General features: G+C 40.9%; 1 protein-coding gene and 1 pseudogene across 1 annotated transcript in view; one reads left to right on the forward strand and one right to left on the reverse strand.

The window, feature by feature from the left end:
• LOC124605675 (signal recognition particle receptor subunit beta) overlaps positions 1 to 16,968 on the forward strand; it is a 51,080-nt gene extending 34,112 nt beyond the window's left edge. Inside the window, exons 4-5 of the mRNA XM_047137524.1 lie at positions 6,371 to 6,502; positions 16,685 to 16,968. Coding sequence (XP_046993480.1) covers positions 6,371 to 6,502; positions 16,685 to 16,898 — 346 coding nt within the window. The 3' untranslated portion in view covers positions 16,899 to 16,968. The remainder of the gene's footprint in view (positions 1 to 6,370; positions 6,503 to 16,684) is intronic.
• Positions 16,969 to 20,043: 3,075 nt separating this feature from the next.
• Positions 20,044 to 20,161, reverse strand: LOC124607608 (annotated as a pseudogene).
• Between the last annotated feature and the right edge of the window lie 3,062 nt (positions 20,162 to 23,223).

Consider the following 23,223-nt stretch of genomic DNA (forward strand, 5'->3'; position numbering starts at 1 on the left):
CATTAGCAATCTACAAGCCACCTCCACCAAGACCTGTGAAAAAAATTCAAAGGGGGGAAAAGTATTGTGACTTGCCGGTCTTTCAAAGTGCCGCCGCGCAATTACGCGCGTCCTCTACATGCGGCACTGTCTGCCAGCCATGCAGCAGCCACGCAGCTTAAGCGGCCAGCCAGCCAGCGGCCGCTAGACTTGGACTCAGTGCTGATTTGAATGTTACCATGTACACACGTCTTATTTTGTCTACTTGCTCTGTGACTTACATGTGTTGTGTCGTTTTTGAAATATGTGTGTTCAACTTGATATTATAACAGAGAGGTTGGTGGAATTTCAATTGTATCAAATTGTGTGGGTAAGACCTCTTCCATTAACTGCCTTGCTTCTTCTAATGAACATTTAGATCCTATTGTCTCTACAACATTTAAAAAAGGATTATTCAAAATGTTTTCGACTTCCGGCTTGTTGTTTGTCAAGTTTCCATTCGCTTTGATGGTAATGCCGTCATCCTGTACTCTTGGTTGCCCTGTCTCCCTTGTAATAATATTCCAAATTGTTTTGATTTTGTTATCAGAGGTATTAATCTCAGACATGATGCACATGCTTCTAGACTTTTTAATAACCTTTCTTAATGTAGCACAGTAGTTTTTATAATATTTGGCTGTTTCTGGGTCATTACTCTTTCTTGTTGTTAGATACAGTTCCCTTTTGTGGTTACAAGATATTTTTTATTCCTTTAGTAAGCCAAGGTTTTTTGCATGGTTTCTTATAATTAGATTTAACTACTTTATTGGGGAAACAGTTTTCACATTCTCTTACAAGTGTATCATGAAGTAAGTTATATTTTAAATTAGTGTCAGGTTCCTTGTACATCTCATCCTAGTCTAACTGCTGAAGAACTTTCCCTGAAATTTCTAATTGTTGAGCCATTAACTGAATGCACAGCTTTGGAGGATAGTTTTGAATGACTGAATGGAGCTATGTCATATATTGTAACTAGCTGAGCACCATGACCAGAAAGGCCATTCTCAACAGGACAAGAATTTACGTTTTTAAACTTATCTTAGTCTAGAAAAGTGTTATCTATCAATGTGCTGCTGTCCTTTACTACCTGAGTAGGAAAATCAATGACAGATGTCAAATTGAAAGAACCGAGCAAGACTTCCAGGTCATTCTTCCTATTACACCTTTTCAGTGCATCAACATTGAAGTCCCCACAAATAATAATTTGCTTTCCCGTATCTGACAGATAGCACAACAAGGCATCCAAGTTTTCCAGGAATAAATGAAAGTTTCCTGAAGGTGACCTATATACTGTTAAAAGTATAAAAGAGCTCTCCTTCAGTGTAAGTTGACAGGCACATGCTTCTATATGTTGCTCTAGACAAAACTTTTTTGTATCTAAGCTTTTTACACAGTGATAACTTTTGACATATGTGGCAACTCCTCCTCTCACCTTATTCTCTCTACTCATATGTGCAGCTAGTTTATAACCACTGATATTTACCTTTTCCATATCAGACAAACATAGTATATCTATTACATTATCAGATTCAATGTCATCTAAACAAACCAGGAGCTCTTCTACTTTATTCTTCAATCCCGAAATATTTTGGTGAAAAATAGTAACATTATTTTTTACTTTACTTTTGTGAGAATCTACTTTTTCCTGTAATCCACCAATATTTTGGTTAAATATCGTGACATTATTATTTACTTTACTGTTGTGAGGATCTTGTGAGTTTTGGACCTCTTTAACACCTGCCTGCCTGAACTTCTCATTGGACACTGATCTTAGTCTAAAAAAGTACATCAATGAGTACTCGTGTCCCCCCTTATGGATTTCGCCACTTCCCCATCTTCCTGTCAGTGCCCCATCATCGGACCCACGGACGCCTGCCCAGATGGGCCTTAAACAAGGCGGACTGGAAAACTTTCACATCTGCTGTCACCATTGAATCTCCCCCATACGGTAACATCGATGTGATGATTGAGCAGGCGACTACAATAATCGTTTCTGTGTCGGAAAACACGATCCCTCAATCTTTAGGGTGCCCTCTGCGAAAGCCAATCCCTTGGTGGTTGCCAGAAGTCACTGAAGCAGTTAAGGAGCATCAGCGAGCTCTACAGCGGCATAAGTGGTACCCTTCCCTGGAGCACCTCACAGCCTTTAAAAGGCTCTGTGCCCGCATTCGCCAACTTATCAAATGATGGAAGCAGGAGTGTTGGGAGAGATATGTCTCGACCATTGGCTGCCATATGTCACCTTCCTAAGTCTGGGCAATGATCAAACGTGTTTTCAGGTTCCACACTCCAACAGGTGTTCCCGGTGTTAATATAAATGGCGTGTTATCTACTGACACAAATGCAATTGTGGAGCACTTTGCTGAGCACTATTCTTGAGCCTCTACATCAGAGAATTACCCTCCCGCCTTTCATACTCCCAAACGGCAGCTGGAAGGGAAAGTCCTCTCGTTCACTACATGCCACAGTGAATCCTATAACACCCCACTTACAGAGTGGGAGCTCCTCAGTGCCCTTGCACATTGCCCCGACACAGCTCCTAAGCCAGCTCCAGTCAGATCATTAAACGTCTCTCATCTGACTACAAGCGACATCTTCAACCAAATCTGGTGCGATGGCATCTTTCCACCGCAATGACAGGAGAGCACCATCATTCCGGTGCTCAAACCTGGTAAAAATCCACTTGGTATGGATAGCTGTCTGCCCATCAGCCTCACCAGCATTCTTTGTAAGCTGCTGGAATGTATGGTGTGTCAGCAGTTGGGTTGGGTCCTGGAGTCACATGGCCTGCTGGCTCCATGTCAGTGCGGCTTCCGCCAGTATCGGCCTACCAAGGATAATCTTGTTTCCCTCGAGTCTGCAATCCGAACGGCCTTTTCCGGACACCAACACCTGGTTGCCGTCTTTTTGATTTACGAAAAGCATATGACGTGACCTGGCGACATCATATCTTTGTCACATTGTACGGATGGGGTCTCAGAGGCCCGCTCCCAATTTTTATCCAAAATTTCCTGTCACTTCATACCTACCATGTCCAAGTTGGTGCCTCCCATAGTTCCGCACATATCCAGGAGAATGAGGTCCCGCAGGGCTCTGTATTGAGTGCCTCTCTATTATTAGTGGCCATTAATGGTCTAGCAGCAGATGTAGAGCTGTCTGTCTCACCTTCTCTATATGCAGACGACTTCTGCACTTCGTACAGCTCCACCAGTACTGGTGTTGCTGAGCGGGGCGTACAGGGAGCCATCCACAAGGTGCAGTCATGGGCTCTAGCCCACGGTTTCCAGTTTTTGGCCACAAGGTTGTGTGTTACGCTCTTCTGTTGCCATTGTACTGTTCATCCAGAACCAGAACTTTACCTTAATAATGATCCACTCACTGTAGTGGAGACATATCAATTCTTAGGACTCGTTTTCGATGTCTGATTAACTAGGTTTCCACATCTTCATCAGCTTAAGCGTAAGTGCTGGCAGCACCTCAAGGCCCTTTGCTGCCTGAGCAACACCAACTGGGGTGCAGATTGCTCTATGCTGCTGCAGCTCTACAGAGCCCTTGTTCAATCCCGCCTTGACTATGGGAGTCTGGTTTGTGGTTCGGCGGTGCCCTCAGCGTTGCGTTTACTCGGCCCAGTGCACCACTGTGGTGTTTACCTAGCGACAGGAGCTTTTAGGACGAGTCCGGTGACCAGCGTCCTTGTGGAGGCTGGAGTCCCTCCATTGCAGGTTAGGCATGCACAACTGCTGGCCAGTTATGTTGCACATCCAAATCACTGTCTCCTTTTCCCACCCATGGTGGTTCATTTCCCGCATCGGTGGCCCTGGTCAGGGCTTCCAATTGCAGTTCATGTTCAATCTCTTCATTCCCAAACAGGAGTCCTTGCCTTTACCACATATACTTGAGGTCCATTCACGTACACCTCCATGGTGCACTCCTAGCCCGCAGCTTCACCTGGACCATTCACATGGTCCTAAGGACTGAAGTTAACCCTGCAGATCTCCGCTGTCACTTCCTCTCGGTTCTTGACATGTCCCAGGCCATGAAGTGGATTACACCAACGGCTCTATGGCTGATGCTAATGTCGGCTTCGCGTATGTCCATGGAGGACATGTTGAACAGCATTCCTTGCCCGATGGCTGCAGTGTTTTCACTGCCAAGCTGGTGGCTATATCTCGTGCTCTTGAGCACATCTGGTCATGCCCTGGGGAGTCATTTCTTCTGTGTATTGACTCCTTGAGCAGCTTACAAGCTATCGACCAGTGCTACCCTCATCATCCTTTGGTAGCAACCATCCAGGAGTCCCTCTATGCCCTGGAACGGTCCATTCATTCTGTGGTGTTTGTCTGGAGCCCAGGTCACGTCGGAATCATAGGCAATGTACTTGCTAACAGGCTGGCCAAACAGGCTACGCAGAGTCAGCTTATGGAGATCGACTTCTCTGCAACTGACCTGCGTTCAGTACTCCGCTGCAAGGTTTTGCAGCTTTAGGAGATGAAATGGCATAACCTCAGCACGCACAACAAACTGCATACCATTAAGTAGACTACGAATGTGTGGCAGTCCTCCATGCTGGCCTCTCGCAGGGACTGTGTGGTTCTCTACTGGCTCCGCATTGGCCACGCTTGGGTGACACACGGCTACCTCCTGCTCCGTGATGACCCACCTCAATGTTGGTGTGGTGCCTGGCTGACAGTGGCCCATATCTTGGTGAGCTGTCCTTCTTTGGCTGCCCTGCGACGGACTCTTCAGTTATTGGACTTGTTGCCATTAATTTTAGCTGACAACGCCTCATCGGCTAATTTAGTTTTACGTTTTATACACAACGGTGGGTTTTATCATTCTCTATAAGTTTTTGCGCATGTCCTTTGTCTCTTTGTGTTCTCCACTCTAATACTTTTAGGGTGGATATTTTAATGTGTCGCAGAGTGGCTGGCTTTTCCTTTTTATTCTCGTGGTTGGCCAGCCATGGTCATCTGCTTTCTTGTTTTACCTCTTCTACCTGTTTCTTGCCTCTGTGGTTTTCTTTTCCTGTTTTGTCCATGGTAGTGGTGGTTGTCCTTCTGTCATTCTTCTGGTTCTTCCTTCTCCTGTTATTGTGCTGTAGGTCTCCTTTCTTTTTTCTTCCCTTTGTGTAATTATTTTACCACCGGGAAAAAGGGACCGATGAATTTGCAGTTTGGTCCCCCACTCCTCTTTTAAACCAACCGACCAAACCATCAGTTGTGATGTAGAACTGTGATTCATATCCAAAAACACAGCAACACTATTCACCAGCAGTCATAGCTCCCCACCCATAGCACTACTCCAAATGCAGTCATCTGCTAGTCTCTAACCAGTGGTGCAGGGTGACACAGGCTGTTGCAAGGAGTTCATTTCTTGTTCACAGATGGCAGGTGAAAATGAGTAGAAGTTACAGTGTGCTTGGTGCACAACATGGCAATTATCCCTTGTGGTGATCAGATGTGATCGACCCTGACGCTGAGGAGCATGCTTGCCCTAACATTCCCGTAGAGTTCAACATAAGCCACTGTCACACCTAAAAGCCCCAAAATTCTGGATGTTTCATGATATTACTAGTTGACCAATTGGAGACTGATAATGAGGCCACTTTCAGACTCTGTCAGATGCAGAAAATGCTGTCCCATATGAGTACGTGGCATTTCAATGTTCTTCAGTGTACAGTCAACACCTAATCCTATCACGCTGCTTGTGTACCGTACCAGGCCGGGTAACAACACTGAACATGAACAACACTGAACATGAATAACACTGAGGCACTCTAGCAGTTGTGGAATTACAACTGTAATGATTTACATAGCTGCTGATGGTGTACATATATGAGTTACATTGGCATCTGACCATGTCTTCTGGGTGCTTCACTCTTTTGGTTCAGCAGTTTCTTAATTTTATTTCATGATCATGACTACTGTTCAGTTTAGGCTGTGTACTGATTTTTCATGTGAGTATAGTATAATTTGTGAAATGGACATACTTGGGTTACAATTTGAACGTTCATCACACATTGTTCCACGAGTTGGCCAGAATCTAAAATTAAAATGCGACACCAAATGTATCCTGAATAACAGTGATGTAAAATAACAAAGTAAAAATGGCTACACACCCAAAACTGTGTAGTAGTGATGATCACAAAATAAAATGATTTTTTTATTCAACCAATGTTAGCGAGTACAACATACTGTTCATTCGAAAAATTTATATTGGCTATGTTTTCCGTTGCAACAAAAATAATTTGTGGAATATTTTATCAACTAAATGGTAGAAAGATCTGCTTAGCATGTCTACGAATGATATTGTGTGCATATACATTATGTGTTAATAATATGTTTTGTTTCAGATACTTGTACACCTTGTTGTCCGAACCGAGTATCAAATCAAATGTAACACCATTCCTAGTGTTGTGTAACAAACAAGATCAAACAATGGCCAAAGGGAGCAAAGTAATTCAAGCATTGCTGGAGAAAGAAATGTGAGTACTTTATCATTTTAGCAGTCTTCGCTGCTGTATTACCTGTGTTACAATGCAGAATGACTTACATCCCTGAAATAGATGCAAAAAATTCTTGAGTAGTGTATCAGTACCACAGATGTAAAAAGTCACCAGTCTCTGCAAAGTACACCTTGTGTATGAAGCATATTAGTATGACTTATTTTGTAGCTTTTGTGGAGTGTCCCTCTGAAAAAATTATTTTCTGCTCTATTTATTAATAAAGAGTCTGCAGGTATTGGTTTTGCAAGTGGTGATCATATATGAACTTAGCATGCTATGTTTGTTCATGAGATACAGAAGCAGCAAGTGTTAATACTGTGTTCCTGGGCATTCAAAGAGTATTGATATATTTTGCTAAACTTGACTAGTTAATAAAATAAAAAAATACTGAAAGACTTTATGGCAAATATAGGTCAGTATGTTGTTATAAATGGGGAGAAATTGTCAGATGTGAAAGTAACTTCGGGCACACCTCAAAGAATTGCTGTAGAACCATTACAGTTTATGAATTTTTTTATCTGTATTAGCAATAACTTCATGGGACTGCTTATGGACGATGATGATCTATGTGGGGAAGTAACAACTGCAGGGAAGTTTCAGGGAAATGCCGAGAGACCTGAAGAGAATTGATGTTCGGTGTACTGAATGACAGCTGATCAACAACATAAACAACTATAATGTATTTCATATAAATATGCAGAAGTGCTATTATTGTTTCACTCTGCCATTAGTGACCAATTGCAAATATATAGTGGTAGTAATTTGAAGTTGAATGGCCGTATAAGACCAGTTCTAGGAAAAGGGAGATCTCTGGCTAAAATTCTTGGAAAGGTTGTAAAGGGATGTAATTTATCCAAGAAGGTAATAATTTACTAAATCAAATCCTCACAGTTTTAAAGTTACATCAGCTCAATCATAATTCTTGTGCTTTCAGTAACTCGCATACTATTGATATGTGGGGAATAGTGGGGTGTTCTCCTTTCCATTCCTGCCTGTCAGTATTTTAGCTGCTGAAGAATATGGTGGTGACAGCTGCCAAAAGCTTGAAAATTGTAACTCAGTTGCTGTGGGTTGAAAACTGAAGATTTTATTCAGTCATGCTCTGTGAAGGACTGACACTGTTTACAAAACCTTTGTTCAACCAGTTCTCGTGTGTGTGTGTGTGTGTGTGTGTGTGTGTGTGTGTGTGTGTGTGTGTGTCATCTACTCTGATGAAGGCCTGTTTGGCCAAAAGCTTTTGTTTGCCATTCTTTTTATTGTGCCTATCTGCAAATAGCATCTCCACTATATGGTAAAGAACAGCAATCCTTTTCATAATATTGTAAGAGCACACATTGCAAGATGTGTTAAGCACTGTATTACCTACCACTGTGATCAAATTGGAACAACTTGATATTATACAGTTAATTTCTGTGCACCATTTGTGAACTGGGAGGACAAAGAAATGGTATGTGATGTAATCTCCGTTACATGCCGTAAGTGACTTGTGGAATATAAAAGCAAAGTAGCTGTTGGTGCTAAAGATCAGCTTTAGTATCTTGATGAAATTGTCTTACAGATAGGAAACATCAGGAAGCAAAGTCAAAAAGATTTCATTACGTTCATGCAGACTGCACCTCCCAAAGCATTATTTCCTCTGATAGTTGCAAATTTATCATAATCTATGCCCAAAAAGTGAAGATTTTGTAATAATAATAATAATAACAAGTCTTTATACAGAGGAGAAAAAATTAGGAAAAGTTATGATATCATGAGTGAAGTAAAAATTTTCGGTATGATAGTGACGAAAAATGTATGACAGGGATCATGATCCCTTCTGCCTTTCTAGTGTTAATTGGTCTGTTGACCATGAGAAGCAATGAAACACACAAACAATAAAAATAATATAGTCGTATGGCATGACCGGCTGGCAGTCTCTCGAGGGATGTACACCACTAATCTGGCAGTTGAAACACTTAAGTAATTTTATGGTGACCAGAATTAATTCTTCACCTGGGAAGTGAAGAGGCAAGGATATTGTCTGCCCAGTCTAGTACTGTTGGTCAACACAATTGAAGTAGTGTGTCTTTTTCCAAAAAGAATAGGCGAAAATTATGTACACATGAAGGTTTTAGTATAGACAATATCTGTGGTTCTTCTTGAGAGAATGTTTTGCAAAGGAGGCTGGAGAAGAAAAGGGTAGATAGTGAGTTACTGTACATAGAGTGACTTAAAAATAACAGATGAGTAGGGAAAGAAAGGAAAAAATAAGTAATTGGAAATGTAGGGCTGAAACAAGGTGGTTTAAAGGAACAAGAGATGAGACCTACCAAATAGCATTAAAGACTGCTGGAAAAACAGGTAAAAATAAAATACAGTATTAATAATGTGGAGACAGAAGTGGAGCATTTATTGCCAAAAAATAACAATGATGAAATGTCAGGTGATATTTAACGTAAAAAAATAATCTATTGTACCATTAGTACAGAGCTGTGAACCATTTATTCTGAAAATAGAGAAAAGTAAAAAAAAAAGAAGGAAAGTGAGCATAATATATGCAGAATCCTGAGGGAAGGCTACATTATTCCAAACACCGTATCACGACAAACACTTGATACTGAAAGGAGTCGGGAACAATTACAAATTTAAATTCCAGGATATCAATAATGAGCTGTGTGATGCAGTTTTATGCCACAAATCCAGAGGTCTGAGACTCAATTCTCAGTTGGTCCAAGCAGTTTGTTCCCATAACTTATAATTTCTTTCACCTCTGATAATGATTTCTTATTGCAAATATACCAAGTTTCAGCATTGTTTGAAATGCCCATTAAACTCTAGCTTCCCTGATAACTGGCTCAGCAAGTCAAAGGTCAGAGGAAAGGCAAGGGCATACCACTTCCAACATGGCTGCCTAGTATACCACTTGAGTGTTCAAACCAACCTTTGGGTTGAGCTGACCCTAATCAGTGATTCAGCAATGAGAGGTATCTCAAAAGTAATGACAGGGCTCCAAGCAGCAGTGAAAACACAGGAAAGAAAAACGATGAGAAAAAAATGTGGTACCATAGTGTGAAAGAATAGGGAAGAAAGGGGATGGTGGTGGTGACAGATAGCAAATAAAAAGGGTATATGCGTATGGATATGTGTGTGTTTGCGAGTGTATACCTGTCCTTTTTTCCCCCTAAGGTAAGTCTTTCTGCTCCCGGAATTGGAATGAGTTTCAGAGATGTACGTACTTTTTTCTATTCCATTTCGAGAACTTTTCAAACCACCATCGTGTTCTGAGCTCTTAACTGAATGACCTCCTCCATGCCAACCTGCATGGATTCCCCAAAAAAAAAATCATGTGAAACCAACATCCACTTTTCTCACATGAAAGACTGAAAGCTTTATATCCATGTGGTGAGGTAGATGCAGTATTTTTTGATTTTTGAAAAGCATTTTACTCAGTGCCATGCCTATGTCTATTGTCAAAAGTTCGATCATACAGGATATCGCATTTTGTTGGCTGGATTGAGGTCTTTTTGGATGGAGAGTCATTCTCGAAGTAGAAGTAACTTGGGCTGTGCCTCAAGGAAGTGTGTTGGGATCCTTGACGTTCATATTGTATATTAATGACCTTGCAGACAATATTAATAGTAACCTCAGACTTTTTGCTGATGGTGCAGTTATCTATAATAAAGTGCTGTCTGAAAGAAGCTGCATAAATATTCAGTCAGATATTGATAAGATTTCAAAATGGTGCAGCATAGTATCCTATGACAATAATATCAGTGAGTCACAGTTGGAAACAGCCAATTCATACAAATATCTGGGTGTCATGCTTTGTAGGGATATGACCACGTGGGCTCATTTGTGGGTAAAGCAGATGGTAGACTTCAGTTTATTGGTAGAATACTGGGGAAGTGGAACCAGTCTGCAAAAAAGATTGCTTGCAAATTACTCGTGTGTCCCATTCTAGAATATTGCTCAGATGCATTGGAACCGAACCAAAAAGGACTAACAGGGGATATTGAATATGTATAGAGAAGGGCAGCATGAGTGGTCAGTTCATTTGACCCATGGGACTGTGTTACAGTGACAATGAAGAAACTGACCTGGCAAACTCTTGAAGACAGACATAAACTATTCTGAGAAAGTGTACTAACAAAGTTTCATGAAATGGCTTTAAGTGATGGCTCTAGGAATGTACTACAACCTCCTATGTGTCTCTCACACAGGAATCATGAAGACAAGATTAGAATACTTACAAGATGCATAGAGCCATTTGAGCAATCATTATTCCTGTGGTCCGTAAGTGAATGGAATGGGAAGAAACTCTAATAACTGGGTACAATTGGACATACCCTTTGCCATATACTTCACAGTGGTTTCAGAGTATGGATGTAGATATTGATGTAGATAGAAGTGGGAGGGAACAGGAAACGATGCACAAGGTCAGGAGGAGATAGCGGGATAGTGTGAGGCAGTTCTTTTGACAGATGACTCGGTGGCTGCACAACAAGACGAAAGGACTTCAGAAGGTAGAGCATATAAGAGACAGAGCAAGGGGAGAAGGAAGGAAGTGGAAGAAAGTGGAAATGAAGGGGGGGGGGGGGGGGGGCAGAGACAGACTGAGAGAGACTGAGAGGGACAAGATAAAGTGAGGCAGGGGGAAACAGATTAGCGGATTTTTAGGCCAGGAGAATTGCGAGAGAAATGATCATCATGATAAAATAAGAGAAATCAGGGCTCGCACAGAAAAATTTAAGTGCTTGTTTTTCCCACCCGCGCCGTTCGAGATTGGAACGGTAGAGAGATAGCTTGAAGGTGGTCCATTGAACCCTCCGCCAGGCACTTAATTGTGAGTAGCAGAGTAATCACATAGATGTAGAGAATTTCCACCAGCGTTGTTCAGAGAAATTACTGCTGGGAGTGAGTATCCAAATGGCTTGCATAGTGAAGCAGCTGTTGAAGTATTTGTATTGTGGTTCACAGCATGTCTGGAAACTGGTTTCTCAAGTTCTCAGTTTGACACAGTTTTGTGGGGGCCATTGATGGAAGTACATAGCTTGTTACTTGTCATGCCAACATAGAATGCTGCACAGTAATTGCTGCATAGCTGATATATAACATGGACAAGGATATTCTATAGATTGGGTGGCTGGCAGAACACTCCTTTGGGTGATGTGTGTAGGATTTTGGATAGGATAGATATGACATCTCAGTGCATGATGAGAGGTAGTCGAAACCTAGAGGTAGTCAAAACCCAGGTGAAAGGTGTGGTTGAGTTTTTAAAGGCCAGCATGATACTGGGTGATCAGAGCAGTGCCGGTCAGTGGTTGGTTAACAGGTCTATTGCTGTCAGAGGAGGAGATGACTTAGGGAGATCTGTTAATGGATGAGTGGGATAGTATACTGTCTGCCCATAAAGGCTCTCAGATTATCAGTATATTTTGTCAACTCCTGATTCCCACTACAGATGTGGTGTACATGGTTGGTAAGACTGTAAAGAAGAGATTTGACATGGAACGGGTGACACTTGCCAAGGTTGGAGCATCTGAGAGATGGAGATCAGCCTCTAGGAAGGTTGCTTGTTGAGTTGAGGAGGACTAGGTAAAGCATACGTGGGAGTAGGTGTTGATGTCACAGATGAAAGAGCAAAGGTTGTTCCTGCCATGATTCCAGATCATGAAAATCCCATCAATGAATCTAAACAAGAACAAGGGTTTGTTGGTCTTGACTGGATAGGAATGATTCCTCCAGATAGGATGGTGCCATGTGAGTACCCGCAGTAGTACCAAGGACTTGTTTATGAATTTGGCCTTCAAAAGTGAGATAATTGTGGGTCAAGATGTGGTTAGCTAGGATGAAAGAGATGGTGACTTTGCTGACATGATGACATTGGGAAAGGTAGTGTTCTGTGGCCATCAGGCCATGGATACAGGGGATATCGGTGTATAAGGATGTCAGATCCACAAGACCAATATGGAGTCCAGAGGTAACAGGACAGGAACTGCAGAAAGGCGGTGAAGGAAGTGAGTCCTATTGGAGTCCTGGGATAGGATCATACTTGTAAGGTTTGTATGCAGAGGTTTCAGAAAGTTGGTAGAGACCATGAGCCACATAATAACTATGATTCATGACCACTGTTATGGAGCGTTTGTCTGTGGGAAGGATAATAAGGCCTGGATTGGTTTTTTGGTTATGGACAGCTGTGTGTTCCATAGGAGTGATCTTGGGCTTACTGGGAGGGGTTCCAGAAATGAAGATGAGGCCATGTTAGTGGTGAGAAATTCCTGAAAGGTTATCAGGTAATGGCTGGGTGGAAGGGAAGGCAGATCATGGTTGGAGGAGGGAAGGCAGATCATGGTTGGAGGGAGTTCGGAAACTGTTGTAGATACTCCTGTCCTGTGCCTACATGGAATTACCTGTAGCAAAGAAAGAACCTATGACTGTGAATTAGTATGTAATATAACTAGACTATAAACCTCTATGTTGTTTTAACTCTTCATTGTGCGATAACCTTGACGTCAGAATTGGGGACTATGAAGCACATGAGGTGAAGGAAATCTTCTCCCATGGAAATGAAATTACACTTGATGGATGAAGCATGGAGGATATAAGAAGCAGACTAGAACAGGTGAAGAGGGCATTTGTGACTAAGAGAAATCTGCCAGTATCAAACAGTCTTCCCAATGTGGGGAAGAAATTTGTGAGAATGTAAAATGCACAGCATTGTATGGAAATGAATCATGGACTGTGGTAAACTGGAAAAGAAGACAGTGAAAATGTACGAGATGTGTTACAGTAGAAGAACATTGAAATTTTGGCAGATGAATAAGGTAATAAATGGAGAAGTTCCCCAAGGAATTTGTGTGGACAGGAGCATATGGAAAGCATTGACAAGAATGAACAGGATGATGGGACATGTGCCATCAAGGAATAACTTCCACGAGTTGTAGAGCATAAAAATTGTATGGGAGGACAGATTGTAATATAGGCAAGAATTGAGGATGTTGGTTGCAAGTGCTACTCCGTGGTGTGACTGGTGTTATCTCTTCAGGCACAAGGTTTGGAGATGCAAAAGCAGCTAAAACTTCTACAGTCAACAAAAACTTTAAGTGGTGCCTATACAATTTCACTTCTTGAAACACACAGCCTTCTAGATTGTTCGTTCCGCATCGTGAATGTATACTGTCATGTTTATTCTATTGTAGCTAACCCCCTGCTTACAGTATTTTCTTTTTAGGGAGGGGGTGGGAGGTGTATTCACTGTGGTCCAAGGCATGTTTTACTGCCTGAACTTTCGTCTAGGTCTGCTGGAACACACACTAAAGCTATGGAGACAGCTGATTGATTATCCCACAATTTATTTGTTTAGCGTCTGTATTATCACATTCATGATATGGGACTTGTCAAGGTACAGAACAGTATAAAATATTACATATTTACATGTACAAAATCTTATCATTGGTATCAGCACATCTTTATAAAAGAAACATTATTCTGCTTAATAAGATTATAAAATTATATACATACATACAGATAAAATAATTGCTAGTGAAACACCTTTGTTGATTTTACTAAAACTATTAAATACCAATACTTTAGTTAACTAGGCATAGTAATATATGGCACAGAAGTTAGGTGCGTAATTAGATACATACATGGATAAAAGAAGTTTGGTATTGTCTAGCAATGGTTTGATAATTATGAATTTTTGTTTAGAGAGCTATGAAGCAGACCTACAGATTTGAGCAAAATTCCAGGTATTTATTAATGCTGTAGAAGCTGTTGTTTATTAGTAGATTTTTTAGTTCTTTTTTGAATGTATTAATGTTTGGTATTTTCTTTTGATACTATCTGGCAATGCATTGTAAAGAATTTTTGGTTTGTAAAGAGCAGTGTCCTGATATATTGATTATATGTGCACATCCCTATGATAGTCAACCCTGTTCCTTGTTCGATAATAGTGGATCTCACTATTCAAAGACGAAACTTGGTGGTTTTTAATGAAGCAGATATTTTCAAATATGGATATAGATGGTAAGGTCAATGATTTTTAATTCCTTAAAGATACCTCTACATGATGTTCTGTTGTCATTGACAATCAGACAGTTATCTTTAAACCATTTTTCTGCCACTTCTGCTGTTTTGTCAGTTTTTTGCTGCATCTCATAATCATTTTTCCCTTTTATAATGAAGCTGATATTATCAGCAATTAATATAGTATCAGCTGTTGAAAACTGTTGTGGTAGGTCATTAATAAAAATCAAGAATAACAATGGTCCCAATACTGACCCTGGTGCACCCCATAATTAATTATTTTATATTCAGAATGGTACAAATTTCCGTCCTGAGAAATTTGTTCTCTTTGTTTCCTATCAGTAAAATATAACTTGAGCCACTCGTAAGTGTTCAATTACACACAAGATTGATATCTCCTTCAGTGTACCATTCAAAAGGACTTCTAGCTCACATAGCTTACTGATTAAGCCCTATACATTATGATGTAGGAGAGTTAAAGAATTATTCAGTTCTACGAGAGGTATGAGAGGTATACTTCTTGCCTGGTTAATTCTTTGAAGAGTAGGTGTCTAACTTGATGTTCACCTCCTGGGAGTCCTGGACTACTTGTTTGTTTTCTTCTGCAGTGGATTGGGCCATAAAAAAATCATTCATGTGTTGTTTGGATGCTAACTTTTGCCTGGTGCTTTGTCGTGATCTGTTGTTTTTAACTTCTGCCCACTCTGGTACAGCTTTCTCCTGTCTTTTTACATGGTGATATTGTCTTCTGTTCTGCTTCCCTGCCATTTGTTCATTCCACTGAAGGCATATTTACTGTTAACTTTTTGGTTTCTCCGTCTGTTAGTTTCTCATACTGTGGTGATACTGTCTTCTGTGTGGCTTCCTTGTCACTCGTTCGTCCCATAGTATGCATAGTTACTGTTAATTTTTTTGGTTTTGTCTTCTGTTATTTTCCAATTTTGTAAGCATATGGTTTTGGTGATTGACTGATCTGTCTGTTACAAGCAGTTAACAAAGATAAGTAACAGAGTGGTGGACTGCAAAGTTTTTCTTTCCCTTTCAGCCCTCCTAAAAAACATATTTACATCCAGTATTTTAGCGTGACTGTACTGGGCAACACCATCAAGAACATGTTCATTTTGTATATTCTGTGAGTACTGTACACAGAATCACTTTAGTGTTAGTAGTTTTTGTGTATAGCATGTTCACAGTGCATTGGTAATCCTTGATATCTGATTCTACATCATTTGTTCCAGCCAGAACAATAACACAGTCAAATTTACTGAAGTCCTTTACCTTCTCTTAAATGTTATTAACAACATATTTCAATTGTGCATTTGTTTTGACAACAGGTGTCGCAAAATATCTTGGAGGAAGTGTCTGATTTAATAAACTCGCTCAGTGTGGTCCATGACTATCAGATGAAAATAAAATCTTGTGTCTTGTATCTGCACGCTTTCCAGTACTTAAAACTTTAGTGTAGCTGTCGTTATTTATTTTACAGTAGTTACTAAGCTGTCGTCGTGCAATAAATTTAGGCTGCTTTCACACTTTTTTGATTTTTGATGCTCTGTGAACTGTTTATGCACATATCTTTCATCAACTTACCCAAAAAGTCGAGTTTTCTTTCATCATTTCCCGCTTCAGCATCAGCTCATGTTTCTCTAATGTAAGTTTACTAATATCCACTTTCAGTTAACTGGTCATAATTTAGAAACACGGTCATTTAGTTGCAATATTTCATGTTTATATTGTACACCCACTTTCTTTTTACCAGCAGAACTGGCACTTTTTTGACGAGATACACGATAAACTTTTACACTGGCCGCCATCTTAACTAAATGTGTAAAAAACGGAATACAATCCACATTCAGCTTTCTGAAATATTTAACACAAAAAATAGATCAGACTTGTCCGTAGCATTTGAAGATGGTACCAGCTGTAGGAGACAGAGCGTAAGGCAAGGAAGGCCCTGGGGTCTAACCACCAACCTGCCCCCCACCACCACCACCACCACCACCACCACCACCACAAAAAAAGAGATTTAATTACTGTAACCAGATGTGCAACTTTTTCCTTCAGCCCTTTCAAAAATTTATGTTGCACCAGTGTATTTGATAATTTCGTTTAGAGACCTTTCCTTTTAAGAATCCGTACATCTTTTGCTTCCAGGAATTTATTGCGACAGACCAAATCGAGCCAGCTAGAAAGCATCAACAGTGCAGAAACCACCACACATTTCTTAGGCAAGAAAGGAAAAGATTTCGAATTTGCACATTTGCATCCCCAGAGAGTTGAGTTTGCAGAATCAAGTGCTTGTGATAAAGATACTTCCAAGCCAGCCGAATTAAATGAATTGAAGACGTGGCTGCATAAGATTGCGTGATAATGATGATGGTTTTGTATTTTGTGTTTGTGAAATGTTACGTCATTAAAAAATTTAAATAAACCTGTAACCATATTATTTATTTTTGTTGTGTCATTAGAGATTAAATTAAATAAAGATATTTCCGACGCAATACTTTCCCCGCATGCTGTTCTGTTTATAATAGAAGTATGGATTCTTTGGTTAGCAACAAAATAAATAACGCTGTTTTTCCGATCACTCTCAAGAATATTGAGAAAGGGTGATTAATTATTAACAGTTCAACTCTAAACTGTGTTGTCTGCAGTGAAAAACTTTTTGACGAGTGGGTAATGACAAATTGTTGCTTGCAGTCAAGGCAGCCGCGCTGAGCAGTTGTTTGTGCTTCGTGTGGCAGCAGACACCGATATAAAGTTTTTTTGTTGTGTAATCTACTGGATATTTTATCTGCAAGTAGTTAGCACCAAGAGTCAAATCATCATCGCTGGGAGATTTCTCTCAGCGGCTATTGTTAAAATGGGAACTAATGACGAAATCCTAGTCGATACTGGCCAAGGGTCGGCTATCGCTTTGCATACGAGTCACAACATCGAGACTGTCATGATGCGCCCTCCTTCAACAGTGTTAATTACAAATAGGCATCAACTGGGTACCATCGAAATTTGCTCTCAAGATCACTGTCCTCAGAATGATCAGATGGAGATGGATAAGCATTCATCAAGTTCAGCTGTCTTGTCACAGTGTCTGACAAACAACACCCAGCGACAAAAGGCAAGACACCAATCACCATCACCCCAACAGGCAGCAGCTCCTGACACAAATGTTCTGAAGAAGGCAAAGGCAAGTGAAAAGCACAGTAGTAATGTTGAAGGGGACATAGATTTGGTAGATATTGATATTGTTGCATACACTGTGGAAGTTCTAGGAATAGACAGTAACTTGAGTGTAAATATAGGAGACAGAAATTGCAATGAGCAGCCTGCTTTCCAAAAGTCTGTCGTAAAAACTTGGACAATTCAGTGACCACAACGGTACTTCCTACAGGAAATAGCACGTTTCCTAGTAACAAAAAATATGCTAGTAAAGATAATACATATCAATCAACAGACATGGGTCCCTACGTCATCTTTGTAGAGGAAGAAAATGGTAATATAGGAAAGTTACATCAAATGGCTCTTAGAAGAATGTTGCTTACAGATAGTAATAACTTAAGACATGAAATAGTTATTACCTCAGCTATTGGTAGAAACAGGTATAAAATTGAAACCGAAACAGCGCAGTCTGCAAACAGGTTGTGGTTGCTTGATGTTTTTTGGCTGAAGAATATGGAGGCTTGTATTTCAAATTTCCAAACAAAGAGAAGGGGAGTTATCCGTGATGTTGGTATTGCATTATCCCACCAAGACATCCTTGCAGAAATAAAGTAGGGATTTTTAGTGACCGACATACGAAGGTTCACAAAGAAAGTAATAGAAAATGGAGAGTTGAAAGTACTTCCCACACCAAAATGTGTTGTAACATTAAAATCTTAACAACTTCCCCAGTATGTATATTTGAGCAGTATGCGATGCACTGTATGTCAAATCAGTTTTGTAATGTCACAATTGCCTTAGATATTTCCATTTAATTTTGCAATGTTGTAGTAGTGCCTGCTGTGCCAAATGCCTGGAAGCCCATGAGACCTCACAGTACTCACATGCTGGAGAGCACAGGTGTTTAAATTGCAACGGAAACCACCTCGCTACTGATCATTGTTGCCCAATTTATCAGCAGCACATGGAAGCAAAGCACAGCGAAGCCTATGGCGCTTCTTACGCAACTGCCATCTCGTCACCGCGACAATCATTTGCGCAGACTGCTGCTGGTGTTTCTACAACATGAGAGCTCTCTCCTAGTGACTGGCCTAAAATATGCGAGAAACCAAAAGGTTTGAACATGATGGACAAAAGGCTAAAACAGGGATCTAAGCATGCAGTTACGTCGGTTCCAGCACCCATGTCCTACAAAAATAAACCATTTACTCCCAGTTCATACATGCAGCGTTATTCCGATACGTTATACGAATTTCAGGGTCCACAGAACTCGATACAAAACAATCCATATCCTCCCACTCCTCTGGCAACATCTTACACGGGTCGATAAACTACTACTAACAACCTTTGTGCTTTAATAATGCAGATCTTTCTTTCTCTTAAAAATGAAACAGACATGGTAATGACATAGGCTCTTATACATAATGCTGTTGAAGACTTCTGCAATTCTGACAATGGCTTTTAAAGTACTCCAGTGGAATGCATGGTCAGCAATCTCGGACAGAGAAAGTCTTTATCGGGAGCTTAGCAGCAACCATATACCGGTAGCTTTTATTTGCAAAACTTTGTTTTAGCCAACCCAACAAATACAATTAAAAGGATACGCTGTTCTCAGAAATGACAGAGATGATGGAAAAGGAGGAGGTGTAGCAATTTTGATTCGAGGGACAGTTAGGTTTAAAAAATTGGACATCGCTATTAGGACAACAGAATGCCAGGTAGTTGCTGCTGTAATTTACACTCCCAACGGTGCATTCACCATCGTCACTAATTACAAACCACCTAAGTGTAAAATAAAAGATCTTTCACTGGATCAGATTGTAGCCCAGCTTCAAATGCCATTCTCCTTTGTGCAGACTTCAACACACCCCACGCACTACGGGGGTTGCGAAATAGATGACGCGGATGGCAGAGTTAGTTACACTTTTTGAAAAGTTCAATTTGATTCTTCTAAATGATGGTTCTCCTACTACGATACATAACCCAAACAGATGACCATCGACCGTTGATTTGACATTGTGCACTGTTGACTTAAACCGTGTAACGGAGTGGATAGTCAAACAAGACCCTCTTGGCTTAGATTATTTCCCTCTGAAATCACAATAGACTTACCTATAAATACAGTAGAAATTATCTACCCAAACAAAGCACAGCACTCAATCTTCAGGCCACAAGTGGCCCATTGAGACCATCCGACTGCTGTGTCATCCTCAGCTAAGGATGCAGATAGGAGGGGTGTGTGATCAGCACACCGCTCTCCCAGTCGTTACGATGGTTTTCTTTGACCGGAGCCGCTACTATCCGGTCGAGTAGCTCCTCAATTGGCATCACGAGACTGAATGCACCCCGAAAAATGGCAACAGCGCATGGCAGCCCGGATGGTCACCCATCCAAGTGCCGGCCACACCCGACAGTGCTTAACTTCGGTAATCTGATGGGAACTGGTGTACCCACTGCGGCAAGGCCATTGCCATCTACCCAAACAGCAGGTGGCCACAGTATACTGCAACAGTCTAGGTGAAGTTTCAGTCTTTTAACAATTTGTTAGCTCGGAAAGAGGCTTACCAACAGCTAATTTCAATGATTGAAGATGCTACAACAATTTCCATTCCAAGAAAAAAGGAAGTCATCGTGTTGAAGCAATGGCCCCCAGTCTGGTGGACATCAGAGTGCTCTAGAGCCCTAGCACAGCGCAAACTTGCGCACAGTAACTTCTGTAAACAACAAAATGTAGGAAACTTCATTGCATATTGGAAAATATGGTGGATAAAAGACTGTAAAAAGAATAGCTGGTAAAATTTCTGTGAATTTTTAAATAGCAATGTTAGTATCACTGATGTTTGGAAGAAATTAAGATTTTACAAAAACAAAAACTCCACTATGCATCAGCCATTAAGTGACACATGGCTTGAAGACTTTGTGAATTTAATCTCACCAGCTTCCGCAGCCGAGCTGCCATATTGCCCCCTGGAGCAACGGGATTACAATCATCTGCTCATGATACTGTTTTCGTATGAAGAACTATTGAATGGCATTAAAAATAGTGTACTTCCACATCCGGTGGGATGGTAGACACTATCAGATGATAGAAAATCTCCCAGACATAGCACTCAGAAAACTGTTGCAGATATTTAACTAAATATGGATGAATGACATGCTCATAGAAGGATGGACGACTCAAGTAATGGTATCCATACTGAAACTACATACGGATGAAGAGCAGGCCAAACCATACAGACCTATTTCTCTTTCTTCCTATATCGGCAAAACTTTAGAACACCTGGGAAAAAATCGCGTGGAATGGTGGTTGTAATCAAATCAGACCCTGTCATCATGTCAGTATGGGTTTAGAAAAGGCAAGGGAACAATAGATAATTTAAATATCTTAACCTCAGAGATATATGACGTAACAACAAGAAAAGAGAATGCAACAGCTATATTACTGGATATAGTTGGAGCGTATGATAATGTTCTTATACCTGTGTTGCTACGGAAGTTGGAAACCGTTGGAATCCCGTCACAACTGATTTATGGAATCCACTTTCTTCACTGAAAGACACATATGGGTTCGGTTCCAAAATAAATTAATTGGACCACGTCGGCTTAAAACAGGTCTTCCACAAGGAGCTATCCTCAGCCCCCTACTCTTTACACTATATCCCCCTACTCTTTGCACTATATACTAACGAGCTGGTGAGGATTATCCCTTTTCCAGTTAAAATCCTCCAGTATGCTGATGATATTTGTGTGTGTCGACCAAAGGAATGGATTAGGCTGTGTGTGAGCTATCAAAGGCAATGGGCACACTGGGCCAAACATTACGTAACTGAAGATCACAGATTTCGGCAGAAAAATCGGCACTTGTTCCTTTCATGGACCAAACTATGCCAGGCTGCTTGAATAGTGTAAGACTTTCTGGTCATAAAATACCAACAAAATCCCAGGTGAAGTTTCTTGGTGTTCCCTTCGATCCCAGAATGAGTTGGATACCTCATATTCAAACTGTCGTCAGTACTGTGAAAAAGCACTGAACCTTATCAGATCAGTGAGAAGAGGATGGTGCTCACTCTCTACTGCACAGTCTATCAGACTGCTGCTAACAAGTACCTAGTACTAATGGATAAACTGCAGTACAGAAGCTTACGCATCTGCCTTGGACCAATGCATTCCACTCCAACGCCCTTCTCCTGGAAGCATCAGAAATGCCTCTACATATTCGCAGAACAGTGATGTGTGATCATTATGTCTTACAGCAGATGGCAGATACTAAACATTCACTGATAAAAAAGTGCGAAATGCTCTCTCAAATTGGGAATAATGGAAATGTCAGGAAACAGCAGTTTATCTACAAGCGGTACAAAGACTGGAAATACCTCCAAAAGAAGGTATATCAAAGTGAGGTTCTTCCAATGCTCCTATATGACTATCACAGCTCTTATCACGATATTCCTGTAACATACATCGACTATTCCAGCAAAGGAAAATGATATTGGCAGTTTTCACCTACATTGCACTTGCCAGAAAAGTGGGCAGGATGGCTCAAAAAATGGGGATGGAAAATCATACCGGATGAGCTTTCTTCTGTCCAGAATCTCCAGAAGAAAGGAAGTTTCAACTACCAGGTGATGCTTCCATATTTCTTGCTGAAACTTTCGCTATTATAGAGGCAATCAAATATGCAAGATCTCTCAAAATACCCAAGGCAGTATTAATCATTGACCCAAAGCATTCTGAAATACATTAGTTACAGGAATTGGGACAAAAGAACTAGTGAATACACACTCAGCGTACTGGATCAGTATCACAAAACTAAGAAGACTGGCCAAATTAGAGAATTTGTATGGGTCAAATCACATTCCGGCATTCTATGCGATGACAAAGCAGACCAACTAGCGAGAGATGGGATTAACAGTGAAAGGCCTATGGACATTAAACTCCCATGCACAGAATACAGTCATCCATACCAAGACACACACGGTTTGCGAACTTCAAATATTCAAGGAAAACTATAACGTCCATTGTGAGAATGCGTCTCAATCACGGATCTTTCCCTGCCAACTTACATATAATCGGAGACACCCTACTGTCAATTTGAAGAGGAAACAATTGATTTTTTTCCCCTTTATTGTTATTTTCAAACCTGGGCATAGGCAGGCCAGCAGCAGCATGCTACGCCGCTTTTAGACCTCAGAGAAACACACACGACATAAAGGAAGACATCGAGAGAAAAAAACATGGTGTACATAGAAACGGAAACAATCACTATTTAAAATACATGGAGCCGTTCACGGGCGTGGAGTCTAAGATAAAAATTTTTCAGACACTTGGACAGAGGGGAATAGTGTCACACGTGAACAGAGGTGCACAAAACGAATAATACTGAAGCACAAAACGACGATACACACAGAACACGAGGTGTAGATCTCCGGTGCGCGAATGTTCACTAACCGTGTACGAGTCCGGGGACCTGCCAAGAAAGAGGAGGGGGGGTGGGAGAGGGGAGAGTAGATGCCAAGGGCAGGGGAGACGGGAGG

The sequence above is a fragment of the Schistocerca americana genome, chromosome 3, assembly GCF_021461395.2.
Source record: "Schistocerca americana isolate TAMUIC-IGC-003095 chromosome 3, iqSchAmer2.1, whole genome shotgun sequence".
NCBI classification, from domain to species: Eukaryota; Metazoa; Arthropoda; class Insecta; order Orthoptera; family Acrididae; genus Schistocerca; species Schistocerca americana.